The sequence below is a fragment of the Carettochelys insculpta genome, chromosome 2, assembly GCF_033958435.1.
Source record: "Carettochelys insculpta isolate YL-2023 chromosome 2, ASM3395843v1, whole genome shotgun sequence".
NCBI lineage: Eukaryota > Metazoa > Chordata > Testudines > Carettochelyidae > Carettochelys > Carettochelys insculpta.
This window is the reverse complement of record NC_134138.1, coordinates 279963854-279978939: the sequence shown is the minus strand read 5'-3', so window position 1 is coordinate 279978939 and position 15086 is coordinate 279963854. Positions and strand designations below refer to the sequence as shown.

The window sequence follows — 15086 nt, the reverse complement described above, 5'->3', positions numbered from 1 at the left end:
CGACCCCCCTTGGCTAGAGAGGAGGAGTTGGGGGGCAGCAGGGAACAGCTGACTGTTCCCATGGGGGGGCAAAGGGAGCAGAAGGCTCCAGCTGTGCTCACTCCTCACCCCCTCACCAGGCCTGGCCTGCCAAAGGGGAGCGGAGCAGCCCCTTGTGCCTGCCCCCCACCTGAGCAGAGGAAGGAGCTGCAGGAGGCGGGGGACTGTTGGGGGCTGGATGGGGGAGGGGAGGGCCAGGAGGCGCCACCTCCATTTGTCCCATGAGTGCAGGCGCCGAAGCCAGGTGGCTCACGACACAGTGAGAAGACCCCCCCCTTGCACACGCGCGTGCTCACACCCACACGCGCGCAGGGGAGCCGCGGGAGCCCACAGCGCACAGGCCGGGGCAGAGCGCACCCTTCCTCGTTCCCACCTGTCTCCTGGCGCAGCCGGGGCCTCACCCGCCGAGACCCCAGCACCACTCCCACGGGCTCCACCCTGGGCGCAACCCGGGGGGCCCCTGCCCCGCAGCTGGCTGCGCCCCTGGGGCAGCCGGGCTGGTGAGCGAGGGATAAGGATTAAGCACCCGCTCTGCCCTCCGCGGCTGGCCCTGCGCTGCCCGGCTGCCCGCACCCCAGGCACTGCGCGGGCGCCCCGGGCCAAGCGAGGGTACAACCCCCGGCCCTGGGGCGCCTGCCACCAACGCAGGGCAGCGCTGGGCTGGGGCTTGAGCCGGGGCCGGGCGGGGCACCCCGGTTCCCAGCAGCCTTGCCAGGGACCCGCCCCGGGGGCGCAGCGGGCCGGCCCCGGCGCCAGGTGCGACCCCCGGGCTGCGGCCGGCGCCCCCTTGCAGGAGGCGGGCGGGGCCCCCGGGCTCGCTCTGTCCCCCCCCGCTGCCGGGGCGGGGCGAGAGGGAGGGGCCCCCCCGCCCACTGGCTGCCGGGAGCAGCAGTCCCGGCCCCGCCGCTCGCCCCCCGGGATCGCTCCCGGCCCGGCGCTGACCCCGCCCCGCAGCAGCGGGCCCGATCCGGGCCCCGCGCAGGTAGGAGCCGGGCGGGGCGGGGCGGGGGCCGGGTGTGTTTTCAGGCAGAAGCGTGGGGGGCGGGTCGGACTCCTGGGTCCTCGCTGCGCCCGGGGCCGTGGGCGGGGGGAGGTTTTGGGGAGACCGCGGGGTCGCCCGGGGGGCTATGCGGGAAGGAAGCAGAGGGCGGGGTGAAGCAAGAATGCGGGGGGGGGCTCCATGGAGGGGAAGGGAAGTGGTACCGGAAGGGGCGGGGTTGTGCGGGAAGGATGGGGGAGGGGAGAGGCTGTGTGTGGGGGAGGGGTTGTGTAGGAAGGATGGGGGAGGGGAGAGGCTGTGTGTGGGGGAGGGGTTGTGTAGGAAGGATGGGGGAGGGGAGAACCTACAGGCTGGGGGAGGGGTTGTGCAGAGGGTGGGGGAGGGGTTGTGTAGGAAGGATGGGAGGGGAGAGGCTGTGTGTGGGGGAGGGGTTGTGTAGGAAGGATGGGGGAGGGGAGAACCTACAGGCTGGGGGAGGGGTTGTGCAGAGGGTGGGGGAGGGGTTGTGTAGGAAGGATGGGGGAGGGGAGAACCTACAGGCTGGGGGAGGGGTTGTGCAGAGGGTGGGGGAGGGGTTGTGTAGGAAGGATGGGAGGGGAGAGGCTGTGTGGGGGGGAGGGGTTGTGTAGGAAGGATGGGGGAGGGGAGAACCTACAGGCTGGGGGAGGGGTTGTGTAGGAAGGATGGGGGGAGAACCTACGGGCTGGGGGAGGGGTTGCATAGGGAGGATGGGGGAGGGGAGAGGCTGTGTGTGGGGGAGGGGTTGTGTAGGAAGGATGGGGGAGGGGAGAACCTACAGGCGGGGGGAGGGGTTGCATAGGGAGGATGGGGGAGAGGTTGTGCAGAGGATGGGGGCCTGGCCAGGGCTGTGCAGTGGGGGAAGCAGACAGGGGAGCCAGCTGCACAGGAAGGGGGTGAAGGGATAAAGCCAGGCCAGGGGGCAGGGTTGGGGCAGGCTGGGAGGCGGCTGCCTGGGCAGAAGAAGGGGCAGCACCCGTGGGAGACAGCCCAGTGGCTCAGACCTCAGCAGGGCCGAGCGCTGGGGTGCGCTTCCCTGTGCTGGAGGGAGAAGCCAGCGGGACCCCAGGCCAGGGCTTGCTGGTCCTGGGCAGGGACAGAGGCGTGACCCATCTGGTCTGGCACGGGGCCAGGCGTGCTGCTGTGCTGGGACCTAAGGGGACGCCGCAGCTGGGTGACACGGGTGGGGGGGCAGGGGGAGGGCTACGGTAGCTGTGGGTGGTGGGGAAGCTGCCACCGGCTTGCTAAGATCCTGTACCCATCACTTTTCCTGGGCTAGCTGAGGGGACCACGGCCCAGCACCTCGCTAGCCTGGTTGGTCTTCGCTGCAGAGCCTTGGTGTGTCCGAGCGCACTGGGGCAGAGTGCAGAGAGCTGCCTCGTGCCAGCGGGAGGGACGTGCCCATCTCCACACGGCCCACCAAGCTGTCCTTGCAGCGCGGCCACTCACCACAGCTGCGGCCTGGCACACTGAGGGCAGCTGGGGAGAAATCCTGAAAGCTCGAGTCCAATGGCAGCTGCACAGCGATGTCTGCCTGAGCTGAGTCATTGGCTTGAGTGGTCTGGCTTGCCCAGTGCACCTCAGGGGCTGTTAACTCTGGACCCTACAGATGGCAGGGGAATAACTCAACAGTGTCAGCTGTTGGGCAGAACCATACAGCCAGTGTCTTGAGCCCACACCATCAACCGATCCTCCATCCTTCCCAGCTGCCAGTCGTCCGTTCCCCAGTGGCTGAGACCTTTTGCTTCCTTGGAAAGATGTCTGCAGAGCTGTTGTAGTTTCTTCCCACAACTCAACAACACGTTGAAAACTCTCTGTGTGGGGACAGCATGAAGCCAGGTGGATTTAGCTTCCAAATACAGCCTGTGGGGCTGTGCAGCGACTCTGCTTCCCCTGGGTCCAGGGAATCCCTTTCCCAACGCAGTGGGAGCTGCTGCAGAAGGTAGGCCCAGCTTCTCCCGCAGTGCGGCGAGCCACGACAGTGGTGCTGCTCCCAAGTGGAAGTGGATTAGCCACTGGGGAGGTTCCCAAAGCCCCTGGGCTTGGCTGGAGTGGGGTGCCCCCACAGAGCATGCAGCTCACATGGCCATGCATTGTGATGGGCAGGTCATGCCTGTTGTTGCAGGTCCAGCAAGGTGTGAGGCTGTGACCACTCCCCTTCCCTTCCCTTCTGGAGCCGGGCAGAGCAGAGCAGGCCGGAGAGCAGCACAGGACCAGAATGAGGGAGAATTACGATGCCATGATTGCTCTAGGTAAAACACAGCCTGGCCCGCCCTGCAGAGGGAGTGCCAGGCAGGGACCCCTGCAGAGCCTGGCCTTTGAGCTGCACCCCTCACCCCAGCCTGGTGAGGGATGTGGAGCCGTACAGCAGTGGCAGACGCACGCTGCATGGTGACCAGAAGGGTCCTGAGCCCTGTGGCGGGGAGGCAGAGGGCAAGGACTCCTGTTGGAATCTGGCCTGGGCAGGGTGCTTTGCACCCAAGCTCAGGGCAGCGTGTCAGGGGCTCGCTGCTGGCTGCTAGCAGGCTGGTCCTCAGGCAGGAGCTCTCACTCTCAGAAGCGGTTGCAAGCTTGGGCCAGTGGCACCATGCAGGACAGGTGCTTGGGCTCCTCTCGGGGAACCTGGCAGTGCAGGATGGATATAGCCTCTCTCACTGGGTATGACTTGCTCTGCCCTGAATGTGGCCAGCAGCCTGGGCAGGTCAGAAATGCATCAGGCCAGCCTCTCGTGTCCCACGCAGCATCCCCCATTGTCGCCAAACCCAAAACTGTCCCACACATCGAGCCAGCTGAAGAGCCCCACTCCCAGGCTGTGGGGCAGGAAGGAGGGGGGGTTGGTCCCTGTGATGGGGTTCAGGGGTCCCCCTGCACTGCACCCCGTCTGCTGGCAGGATTGACTCTCACTCAGCAGGTATAACAGAAGGTTTATTAGGCAACAGATGCCCAGTTTCTCCCAGAAGCGACAGCACAGCAGCCAGAGACAGTCCTTCCAACCTGTCCTGGGGAGAAGACCCCGAGGGGTGCCCCTCTGGGGTGTAGCTTCCCCCTCCTCTCGCTGGCTGCCTTCCAGCTTCTCTTACCCCCCCTCCACCCGCTTCCTAACTGCCGGGGGACACCCCCGCCCCCATTCAAAACTCAGCTCAGCTCCTCCCTCCTCTTTGTTCAGGCAGAGGTGTTACCTGCCAGTTGTAGCCCCAGGGTCATCCTTAGCCACTGGGAGCTGCTGCTTGTCTCCCACATCCAGCCTGACTCACACATGCACTCCCCCCCCTCCATCACAGTCCCTGGCTGCACTAGCCCAGGTCAGGGAGGGGCTGTGGGGCAGGGATCTTGCCAAGTGAGATGCTCTGGGTGCCTGGAAGCAGAGCAAGGCTGTGGTGGGACTGCCACTTGTGCGGTCAGTGGCAGGAGGATCTGCTCTGCCAGCCTGGAGGTCCTGTGGCATCCCAGCCGCTGTGGTTGCCACGGTGGCCTGTCATCATTTGAGCTTGGGCAGAGGGCAGAGGGCTGAGGGCTGTGCCCGTGCCTGGGGGAGCAGGAACCCCTCTCGTCCTGGCAGGTGTCCCTGGGACAGGGGGAGCTGTACTGGAGACAGCAGCAGCCCTGTCATGGCTCCTTCCCCACTCTAGCAAGATAAATGCAGAAGTGGGGGCCAGCAAAATTACCTCCAAAACCTTATTTACCAGGTTTTGGTATAAATTTCCCCCCAAAAATCCTAGAAACCTTAGATTTTGGGGATAAAATTTGGTGCCACCACCCACGTAATAATAAGGAAACCAGGGAGAGACGACTTGGGAAATCTTTGGCCCAAAAGTAAAAACCAGGACACAAACATTAACCAATACCAGGTTAATAAAAAGAAAAAGAAAGACCAGCAGCCCCCACACAAAGCCAGGAGCTCCTGCCACTGGCTGCTGGCACAGGGAGCGATCGCTGTGGCCCGAGAAAACCCTTCCTGGTTCACATCCCAGCGCTCCATGTTGTCCCGTCCGTGTGAAAGGGGGCACTGCCGGGGGTGCTCATGGGGCAGGCCGATGGAGCCCTCCTCTGCCCGCCAGAGCTGGAGTCGCTGCTCCGAGGCCAGTGTGATGGGTGACTTTATAAAGCCCAAGGGAGGCGCAGGCAGCAGCTCCTGGGCTGTTCGTGACGCTGCCTGAAGCCCGGGGAGTCGGGGCTTGAGTCTCGCTCTCCCTCTGACAGGATCTATGGTTCCCAAGCCCGAGGTCGTCCTGCACGCTGGCGAGGAGCAGAGGGCTCTGGAGGGACGAAAAGGCCCCGAGAGCAGCTGCTCAGGTAAGACTCCCCCCATCCGCTGGCCCCGTTGGCCGTCCAGGGACCCCTCGGGGTGGCTGAGATGCTGTGGTTCCCAGGACCTGCTGGGAGCTGCTCCGCTCGCTCAGCAGGGGCAGGAGCTGGGCTTGCTGGGCGTCGTCCCTCCCAGAAAAAGCCGGGCGCGTGGCGGGGGGCTGTGGCGCTGGTGGGTTCCCCTGGGCTGGCCTGGCTGATTCGGCATCTCTCTCTCTGCCCCGGGCAGATGACTGGCTCATCCAGAAGGTGAAGGTGGAGGAGGACTTCGAGGAGTGGCCCGCCAGCCGCAGTGCAGAGGTGCTGCTGTCGGGGCAGCTGCCAGGCAGCGGCGAGCCGCACGCCTACGAGGCCCACCGCTTCCTGGGCGCGTGCAAGCTGGAGAGGCCGCCCCTGGAGGAGTACAGTGGCTACGGCGACCTGCCGGGCCTGGCCCTGCAGCAGTGGCAGCTGCTGACGGAGAAGCCCGACAGCTGCACCGAGCGCGAGCGGCGGTTCAAGGACCAGCTGACGCTGCAGCTCCACCAGCAGCTGCACAGCGGGGGGGGCCCCCACGCCTGCGGGGAGTGTGGCCGCAGCTTCAGCCAGGAGGCCGAGCTGGTGGCCCACCAGAGCACCCACTCCCGGGAGCAGCCCTTCCCCTGCACCCAGTGCGGCAAGGGCTTCCGCAAGAAGGCCCACCTGACGCGGCACCAGCGCGTCCACACAGGCGAGCGCCCATACCAGTGCTCCCAGTGTGGCCGCTGCTTCAGCCAGAAGATCCACCTGGGCTCGCACCAGAAGACGCACACTGGGGAGAGACCCTTCCCCTGCCCCGAGTGTGGCCACGGCTTCCGCAAGAAGACGCACCTGATCCGGCACCAGCGCGTCCACACGGGCGAGCGCCCCCACCGGTGCGCACGCTGCGCCCGCAGCTTCGCTCACAAGCAGCACCTCGTGCAGCACCAGCGTGTGCACGCCGAGCTGGAGCCAACCTCGGCCCCGGCCCCGACCCCTGGCCCCCCGGAGACCAATGCTCCCTGCAGGCCGCCGGAGGTGGCGTCCCTGCCCCCCGGGGCCTCGCCAGGGCAGAAGCCCTTCGCCTGCGCTGAGTGCGGCAAGAGCTTCAGCTGGAAGAAGAACCTGACATCGCACCTGCGGCTGCACCGGGAGGGGCGGCCCTTCTCCTGCGCCGAGTGTGGGCGCGGCTTCAGCGACAAACGCCACCTGACTGCCCACCTGCGCAGCCACATGGGCCTCAAGCCCTACGCCTGCGCCTACTGCGAGAAGAGCTTCAGCCACAAGCCCAACCTGACCGCGCACCAGCGCACGCACACCGGCGAGCGCCCCTTCGCCTGCCCCGACTGCGGCGGCAGCTTCACCCACAGCCAGCACCTGGCCCGGCACCGCCGCGCGCACACCGGCGAGCGCCCCTTCGCCTGCCCCCAGTGCGGCCGCAGCTTCAGCTCCCGGCCCAACCTCCTGGCCCATGCCAAGGCGCACACGGGCAAGCGGCCCTACGTCTGCGAGCAGTGCGGCCGCGGCTTCAGCCGCAAGTCTCACCTGGTCCGGCACCAGGCTGTGCACACGGGGTACCGGCCCTACCTCTGCACCCAGTGCGGCAAGAGCTTCAGCTCCAAGACCAACCTGGTCCGGCACCAGGCCGTGCACGCAGGGCACCGGCCCTACATCTGCACCCAGTGCGGAAAGAGCTTCAGCAGGAAGACCCATCTCCTGAGGCATGAGCGCACCCACGCAGCCCCCCTGCAGAGGGACAGGGGCAGCAGCTGGGCCCTGCTGGACCCCCCTGGCCAGCCGGCAGCCAGCCTCTAGCCTTGGGAGCGAGCGACTCGCAGGGCTCAGCACCCTGAGAGACTGTCTGCTCTGGCACGAGCAGGACAGAGCCAGGCAGGTGCTGTGCCCTCGGGGCCAACCTGCAGCTCCCCCTTGTGCTGCCCCCGCCCTGGGCTCTGCCCTGCACCTCCCCTGCGTTCCAGTCCTTCCACATCACCCTGGTTCTGCTCATGCACCTGTGACCCAGCCCTGGGCTGCCTCCGACAGCCAACCCTCACGGTGCTTCTCTAGAGCCTCACCCGGCCTGGCCCAGTGCTCCCGTCAGCCTGCTGCACCCAGCCTGGCTCCCCCTCCACAGCTCTGCCACTCGCCCTGCGGCCCAGCTCGGTGGGCTGTGGCCCGGCCTGAGGAGAGAACTGGGAGGCCACATCAGCGAAGTCACCGAGTGAGACCCCTTCTGACCCAGACACTCCAGGGAGCCCAGGGGGCAGTTCAGAGAGCCCAGGTCTTACGGGCATGTGCAGGGCACAGCTGCCCTCAGCCTGTTCATCATCCACCTGCTGCGTGTGCCAGAAACAGCACTGCAAGACAGGCCCTGACCTCCGCCAGGGGAACGACGCAGGCAGGAGACGGGCTTAGGACCTGTCTGGGAATCGCTCCTCAGCTAGAGAGGTGGATTACACCCCTCCCCGAGCCAGACGGGGCCACGAACAGCCTTACCAGACAGCCCTGGCCACAGGCTGGAAACGGGCTTCTCGGCCACCTTACTTCCCCACGCGCTGGCCAGGGCACCACATCAGCCGGAGCCCTGGGGGAGCCAGTGTGCAGGGAGTGAGTGAGACTGGGGGGTTGCTGTTCTGCACCCCAGGGGGGCACTGCAGGGGACCTCCAAGCCCAGGGGCATTTGAATGTTAACTTCCCTCTGTAATTAAAGACCAGCTCAAGCCCTCTGTCGTGCCATCCTGACGCACATGCAGACTACGCAGCTGCAGAGGGCACTGGAGGCTACGGGGCACCGGCTGGGTCTGCCCTGGGAGAGAATGTAAAAGTGCAAACCCACCCGGGCCGTGAGCAGAACCCAGGGAAGAGCCGTTCCGTGGTAACGAAGCCATTGAACGGGTATTTGCCAACCCCTGACAGGCTCTGAATTTCCTGGGCTATCAACAGCATCTTCGTTTAGAGTCTGCTTTACAAACCCTTCGTTAGTGTGCTGCTGGAGAATATAAAACCACGTATCTAAAGCCGCTGTCCCCAGCCGCCATCGGGCACCGTTCAAAGTCCTGTGCAGGGCCCCTCTCTCCTCAGGGCAGCCCTTGAGCGAGTTCTGCACACCCAGCTGGGCAGCAGATGCCAGGCCCTGCTGGGTCCATGGTGAGCGTCATGGGAGTGGGAGAGCTGGGGCCGACAGGGGCATGTTCAGACGGCTCTCTGCCTGCCAATAGCTGTGGAGCAAAGGAGCTAAGGTGCCTTTTGTGTGAAGTCCTGCCAGTCACAGCCACGGCCAGCACCAGCTTCTCCACGCAGAGCGCGAGGGCCAAGGTGGTCGTTTGTCCCACCTGCCCTTGCCCGTGGCCACCTTCCATTCTGCCCCGCTGCAGCCCTGCATCAGCTCATTCTGCGCCTGCCTCCCCAGCCCCCAGTCCCTCCATATCCCCTGCAAACGCATCCTGCTTTCCTCAGCTTGCGGCTCTGCTCCTCCCATAGCCTGGCGGCCCTCCCCTCTGCCCAGGGCTTGCAGGGGGAAGCTCAGCAGGGTCCCCAGGCCTGAGACTGGGTGCAGACACGGGGAAGGTGGAGCAGAGCCTCCCTGAGCTCTGGGGGTTGCTCCCTCCTCCCCACTCCTGAGCCAGGAGCTCCTGCTAGGCATGGCAGAGAGGGGCCTGCCGTGGGCGTGGTGGGCTCCCCCTCCCAGTACTGCCACCTGTCCTGGGTGCCAGCTGTCTGCATGCAGAGGCAGAGGAGAAGCCCCAGCTACTGGCAGGTGGAGATGGTGCACTAGCTCGCTGGGGCAGGGACCAGCCTGGTGTTACTCACCCGGTGGGGCCCTGATCCGCCTCTGGGGCACGCAGGCCCTGCTGCTGCAGAAGTTGCTCATCGCCCTGGTGGGTTTGGTTTACCACCACCTGCTGCTGGTTGAAGGGACTTGGTGCCAGAGGCTCCCCTGCTGCCGGGGAGCACTTGGTGCTGGTGAGGCCACCTCCTACCCATCCTGGGGATTAGCTCTGCCAGGCATTGCCCCTCCCCTGGCCATGCCATCCCCTTTCTGTCCCACCTTGCAGCTTCTCTGGCTTCGGGACCTGCAGCTGTCTCTGTGGCTCAGCCCTCGGGCCAGGTCACTGCATGGTTCCCTGTGCATGGGTTACACAAGTCCCAGGCCACCCTCCAGCACGGCTGAGATGGGGCCGTTCCCCCAGCGATCAGCAGGGGAACTGGGGTCACACACCACTCCTTTGCAGGCCAGGGGCCCTGCACCTAGGAACTGTGGCCTCTGTCCTGCAGCCCTCACTGCTCCTTCCTGCAGCTCCCCGTCCTGTCTTCTCAGGATGACCCAGCTCCAACTCCCCCCTGCAGGCGGTGGGTGTGGGCAACCTACGTTCTGCAGGGCAGCGTCATGACTTCATACCCTCCACCCAGCTCCTCCCTCAGCTGGGCTACAGCACCAGGTTGTCTTAGCAGCCCTTGGCTCCTCCAGGTGTGGCTCATAGGCTAACTGATCGGCTTTCCCCTGCAGGCCTGGTGCCACGTCCACTGCTCTCCCTCCCTCGTTAGGCTGAACCGAGGGGAGGAGGCAGCCCAGCTCCGTGGGCAGGATGGGGCAGACCAGCAGCACAGTTGGCCATCTGTCCCTGGCTCCCCTCAAGTTCTGGAGATAGGGGCTGGGACCATCTAGCTGTGTTCCTAACGGGGAAGGGGCCCTCGCCCAGCCAGCGCTGTGAGGAGGTGCTGCTCTCTCTCTGCCCACAGAGCTGGCCAAGCCCCCAGTGAGACACTTGAGGATGCAGCTGGGGCACAGACCCTGCGGCTCGCTCAGCCTAGTCACTCCCTGGAGGCTGCAGGCCCAGCAAGGGGTCTAGCACCTGCTCCTCGGCCTGGGCTCAGATCCCAGGCACTGTGGATGCACTTAGCATGTTCGGAGAGCCAAGCCCCTGCCCCCTCCCCTGCTGGAAGGGAGGCCTGAGTTATGGGGGCCTGGACCCCCCCACCCCCCGCGTTATATGATTCCAAGCGCTCAGAGGGGACAGCTTCTGGAGTCAGCCAACAACTCAAGCCCCAGTGCAGCAGCGTGCTCGTGTCCTTGGGCGCGCTCTGAAGTTCTGTCACTTCCTTCTCAGAGCAGCAGCAGCAGGAAGAGGGAAACGTCCGTAGATATTGATTTCTGATAGGCCCAGGAAGGGAGGTGAGATGCAGCGCCTGCAGGAGCTGCTCCCTCTCAGCCTTGGGCACAGAGCAATGTATTTTTTCCACCCATGTGTGGAATACATTTTTTTCTGTGCACCAAGGCATGTGTGGAAGTGCACCACCAACACGTCCATGCTGCTGGCTGTGGGCTCTGCTAATCAGCTGGATGGCATTCAAGGCTGCCCTGGGTGCACAGCCATGCGCTCGGCTTACAGGAGGCTGGTGCAGAGCTCGGGAAGGCAGTCCTGGCCTGGAATCAGACTAGCACCAAACTCCAACACGCCTTGCCCAGCGCATCTGGGGAAGTCTGGGCAGGATGTTGGTTTTATGCTGACTAGAGCTAGCTTTTCTTAAGGGTTTAGACAGCTGGATCCAGGAGGGCAGAGCTTTCCTCCCTGGGAGCTGCAGGGAGCCAGTTCCCTTTCCCTTGGAGGGCTGGCATTGTGACTGGGGCAGGGTAGGATGTCCCAGGATGGGATGAGCACTGTTCCCTGCTGTGGGCTCACACTCTGGTTTTGTGTTTTCTACTGCCACGAGGTCATCATGAAACAAAGTCCCACACTGCAGCTCCTACCTAGCCTAGGCCAAGCATGGACGTGATAACTGCACTCACTCTGACACTGAGGTCTCTTCCCCTGGCTGGCACCAGCCCTGCATGAGATGGTGGCAGCAGGTATGGACTCTGTATGGTGAGGCACTCAGAGGTCTGTGCACCCCACATGCAGGCCGGCTGGGCTGGGTGAGTGAACTCGTGGACGGATGGACAGACGGAGCGTCACATCTCAGCCAGGATGCTGGTCCGTCCCACAGAAGGGCAGCTCCTCTCTCAGCTTCCAACCCTGCCCCTACCCCAGCCCAGCTCTCCCCACCCTGTGACACACTGAGCTGACTCCACACACACGCACTGGTGTAGGGAAGAAAACCCCGCAGGCCCTGCAGTGCAAAGGGCTATGGCCTGCGTCCTGACGCACCAAGCTGTCCAAAGGGGCGTGCTCGGAAGGACCCATCTTTGCTCTGAGCATCACACCGGTGACTCTGTCCTAGCGCATGGAAGAGAGGCTAGCCTGTGGGAGTGGGGTGTCCTGGGACGGGCCTGAGCCAATCATGCTACTTCCTGCAAGGCGCCACCACCACCAGACACATCCTGTTCAGGACTGAAGTTCGCTACATTGGAACCCATCCCATGCACCAGACTGATTAACGCTCATGGTTTAAAATATGTATTTGTGTCCAAGAAATTCCAGAGCATTTTACTGGAGAGATCTAACACGCAGGCCAATGGCATTCCAGGCCTCCAGGCAATTGGGGTGGGTGGGGTGACAACTGGGAACTTGTTAGAGGTGCTTTATTAGATGCCAAATGCTCCCCACAATTCTGCAATCATGTCTGAGGAGCAGTGCAAGTCTGGTGCTAGCTACGGGTGCTAAAATAGACAATCACGCTCCAGAGAAGGCAGAAGTATTGAATTAATCTGTTCTCTGTTTGGAAGGAAGCCGGAGGATGTGCTCATAGCCAATACTGACAAAGAAATGCCTTCTGTTCCAAAGGGAATCCTGCAGGTTATTAGACAATCGCTACAGGTATTAAGTTGTAAATTGCTGGGGCTGGATAACTCACACTCAGGCAAATGAAAACAGTCGGCAGAGGTGCTCTCTCTGCTACTGATGTTGGTTTTTAACAAACTCTGGGAGGCCCAGAATGTTCCAGAGAACTGAGACAAATGCTACTGTTGTGCAAATATTTTTAAAATGGCAGCAAACAGGATGAGCCAAGAGACTCTAGACATAGCTGGCTGGCGATCCCGGGCAAACTCCTGAGAAGCCTGCTTTGGGATGCAGCCAGTAGAGGCGGGAGGGCCGGCAGCAGCAGTCGGCGTGGTTTTGTGAACAGCCACCGTCTCACGCGCATTTTACTCCTTTGTCAGGAGATCACACATTGGATACCTGTAACTGATGGCATAATAGAGCGTGGAGCCCTTTTGTAGGGCTGCTGTCTGAGTGGGGGCTGACACTCTGTTCCAAAAGCTAGCACTATTTGTTGCCCGTATTAAATAAATTAAAAACTGGCTACCTGAGATGGAAAGGAAAAGCAAATAAGAATCGTCGTCCTTTGGGGTGTTTCTCCGAGGAGCCATTTTTCTCCAGTATTACTCAAAACCTCTCTCAAGGGCCTGGGAGAAAGAGAAAATATTTGCCAGGTACATTTGCAGATGATGCCACAAAAACTGGCAGAGTATTCAAACATGATAGGCGCAGGCAAGTTACGCAAACTGAGCTGGGGCACGTGGGCTTGCTGGACAGCAGCCATTAACTCGCAGTCTGCTGTACTATGGATAAATACTTCATAGTCACTGGATCAGAAAAAGCCTAGCTCTGTGATGGTAAGACCGGCCATACTGGGTGAGAGCAAAGGTCCAGCCAGCTCAGCGTCCTGTCTGCCGACAATGGGTCAATGCTGAGTGCCCAGAGGGAATGAACAGAGAGGTGATGCTTCCGCTGTCACCCATTCCCAGCCCGGACAAACCGAGGTCAGGAACACCCTCCTAGCTCATGGCCACTGTACTCAAGGGGTAGGCGAACCATAGATTCAGAAAGAGACACTAAAATATTTTCTGTCTCATTACATAGCCCTTTCTTTAGTCCAATGAGCAGGGCGCCCTGGTCGGCCACAGTAGTCCCAGGGCCCAACCCCGCTGCTTCAGTCCGACTTTCATTATTTACCCAAAGGAAAAGCATCACAGGAGAGGCTGGGGGGACCTCGCACCAGGCTACTCCATAGCTCAGTGGTTAGGGTACGCATGGGAGAGCCCGGCTCAGAGCTTTTCTCCTCCTCTGGTGGAGGGGAAGCTGCCTGTGCTGAACGCTGAAACTACCAGTAGTATTACCAACCCCAAATGGTCAGAAATCATGAGTCAGACTCACCAAAACTCATGGGATGGGCTTTAAAAGCAGGAGCGTGTGTAAAAACCAGAGTGGGCTGCTTTCGATTTGCCGCCTGTTTGCTGAGCCTGTACTGTGCACTGGGCATCCAGGCGTGGCCCTTCTCCACAGCCACACAATTCTTGCTCTTTATCAATGAAGCCTGGATCATCACGGAGCCACCTGACTCCAGGAGCTGGGGCTTTGCACAAAACAGGCCTTGCTGCAGGGGAGCAGAGACTGGGTGGGATGGAGCATGTGGCTTACTTATTGGGGTGCATTAGGAGGACCACTGCGAGCAGATCTAGAGGAGTGGTTGCTCCCTTCTATTCAGCACTGGTGAGGCCACGTCTGGAATATTGTGTCCAGTTTTGGGCCCCCACTATGAAAAGGATGTGGATTTGCTGGAGCAGGTTCAGCGGAGGGCAACAAAAATGATTAAGGGGCTGGAGTACAAGACCTATGAGGAGAGGCTGAGGGATTTGGGCTTGTTTAGTTTGCAGAAGAGAAGACTTAGAGGTGATTTAATAGCAGCCTTCAACTTCCTGAAGGGGAGCTGTAAAGAGGAGGGTGAGAAACTGTTCTCAGTGGTGTCAGATGGCAGAACAAGGAGCAATGGTCAGAAGTTACAGAGGCAGAGGTGTAGGTTAGATATGAGGAAAAACTACGTCACCAGGCGGGAGGTGATGCATTGGAATGTGTTGCCTAGAGAGGTGGTGGATTCTCCATCCCTGGCGGTTTTTAAGTCCCGGCTGGACAAGGCCCTGGCTGGGATGACTGAGTTGGGTTGATCCTGCTTTGGGCAGGGGGCAGAACGAGATGACCTCCTGAGGTCCCTGCCAGCCCTGGGATTGTCTGATGATAATGAAACACCCACCTTGGCATGCAGCCCACCCGGGCCCAGCCCAGCCCAGCCCAGGCCCTGCCCAGCCTGCCAGGGTGGCGGAGGGGGCTGCCCCGAGGGGTGAGAACTGACCACAGAGCGCCGGATCAGGCCCGCTCACACAAACGCGGCTTCCTGCCCTGAGCCCGGCCCTGGGTGGGGGGCTGCCCTTCCCCCAGCTCTGCCCCCCACCAACGCCAGCTCTGCTCCCCGCTCTGCCCCCCGCCGACCCCAGCTCTGCCCTCTGCCCTGCCCCCCTGCCGACCCCCGCTCTGCCCCCCAGCTCTGCCCTCTGCCCTGCCCCCCTGCCGACCCCTGCTCTGCCCCCCAGCTCTGCCCCTGCCCTGCCCCCCTGCCGACCCCCGCTCTGCCCTCTGCCCTGCCCCCCTGCCGACCCCCGCTCTGCCCCCCAGCTCTGCCCCTGCCCTGCCCCCCTGCCGACCCCCGCTCTGCCCCCCAGCTCTGCCCCCCTGCCGACCCCCGCTCTGCCCTCTGCCCTGCCCCCCTGCCGACCCCCGCTCTGCCCCCCAGCTCTGCCCCTGCCCTGCCCCCCTGCCAACCCCCGCTCTGCCCCCCAGCTCTGCCCCCCTGCCGACCCCCGCTCTGCCCCCCAGCTCTGCCCCTGCCGACCCCCGCTCTGCCCCCCAGCTCTGCCCCCCTGCCGACCCCCGCTCTGCCCCCTGCCCTGCCCCCCAGCTCTGCCCTCTGCCCTGCCCCCCTGCCGACCCCCGCTCTGCCCCCCAGCTCTGCC

General features: G+C 62.9%; 1 protein-coding gene across 4 annotated transcripts; it reads left to right on the top strand.

Annotated features, from left to right (window-relative positions):
* Positions 1–427: 427 nt before the first annotated feature.
* On the top strand, positions 428–12608 carry ZNF467 (zinc finger protein 467). Of its 4 annotated transcripts, XM_074985332.1 has the most exons (5): positions 428–1021; positions 2764–2999; positions 3183–3309; positions 5258–5350; positions 5592–12608. In XM_074985332.1, the coding sequence occupies exons 3-5, from the start codon at positions 3276–3278 to the stop codon at positions 7172–7174; spliced, it is 1710 nt and encodes a 569-aa protein (XP_074841433.1). In that variant the 5' UTR covers positions 428–1021; positions 2764–2999; positions 3183–3275; the 3' UTR covers positions 7175–12608. The 4 variants fall into 4 exon arrangements, with proteins under 4 accessions (XP_074841433.1, XP_074841435.1, XP_074841437.1 ...); XM_074985334.1 differs by lacking the exon at positions 2764–2999; XM_074985335.1 differs by lacking the exon at positions 3183–3309 and having other exon boundaries at positions 429–1021.
* The last annotated feature ends 2478 nt before the right edge of the window (positions 12609–15086 follow it).

Excerpts from the sequence above, each read along its gene's own strand:
- ZNF467 (XM_074985334.1), top strand. The coding sequence starts at position 3,276 with ATGAGGGAGAATTACGATGCCATGATTGCTCTAG. Across the intron at positions 3,310-5,257 it reads CGATGCCATGATTGCTCTAG|GATCTATGGTTCCCAAGCCC; the intron begins GTAAAACACAGC and ends TCCCTCTGACAG. Across the intron at positions 5,351-5,591 it reads CCCCGAGAGCAGCTGCTCAG|ATGACTGGCTCATCCAGAAG; the intron begins GTAAGACTCCCC and ends TGCCCCGGGCAG.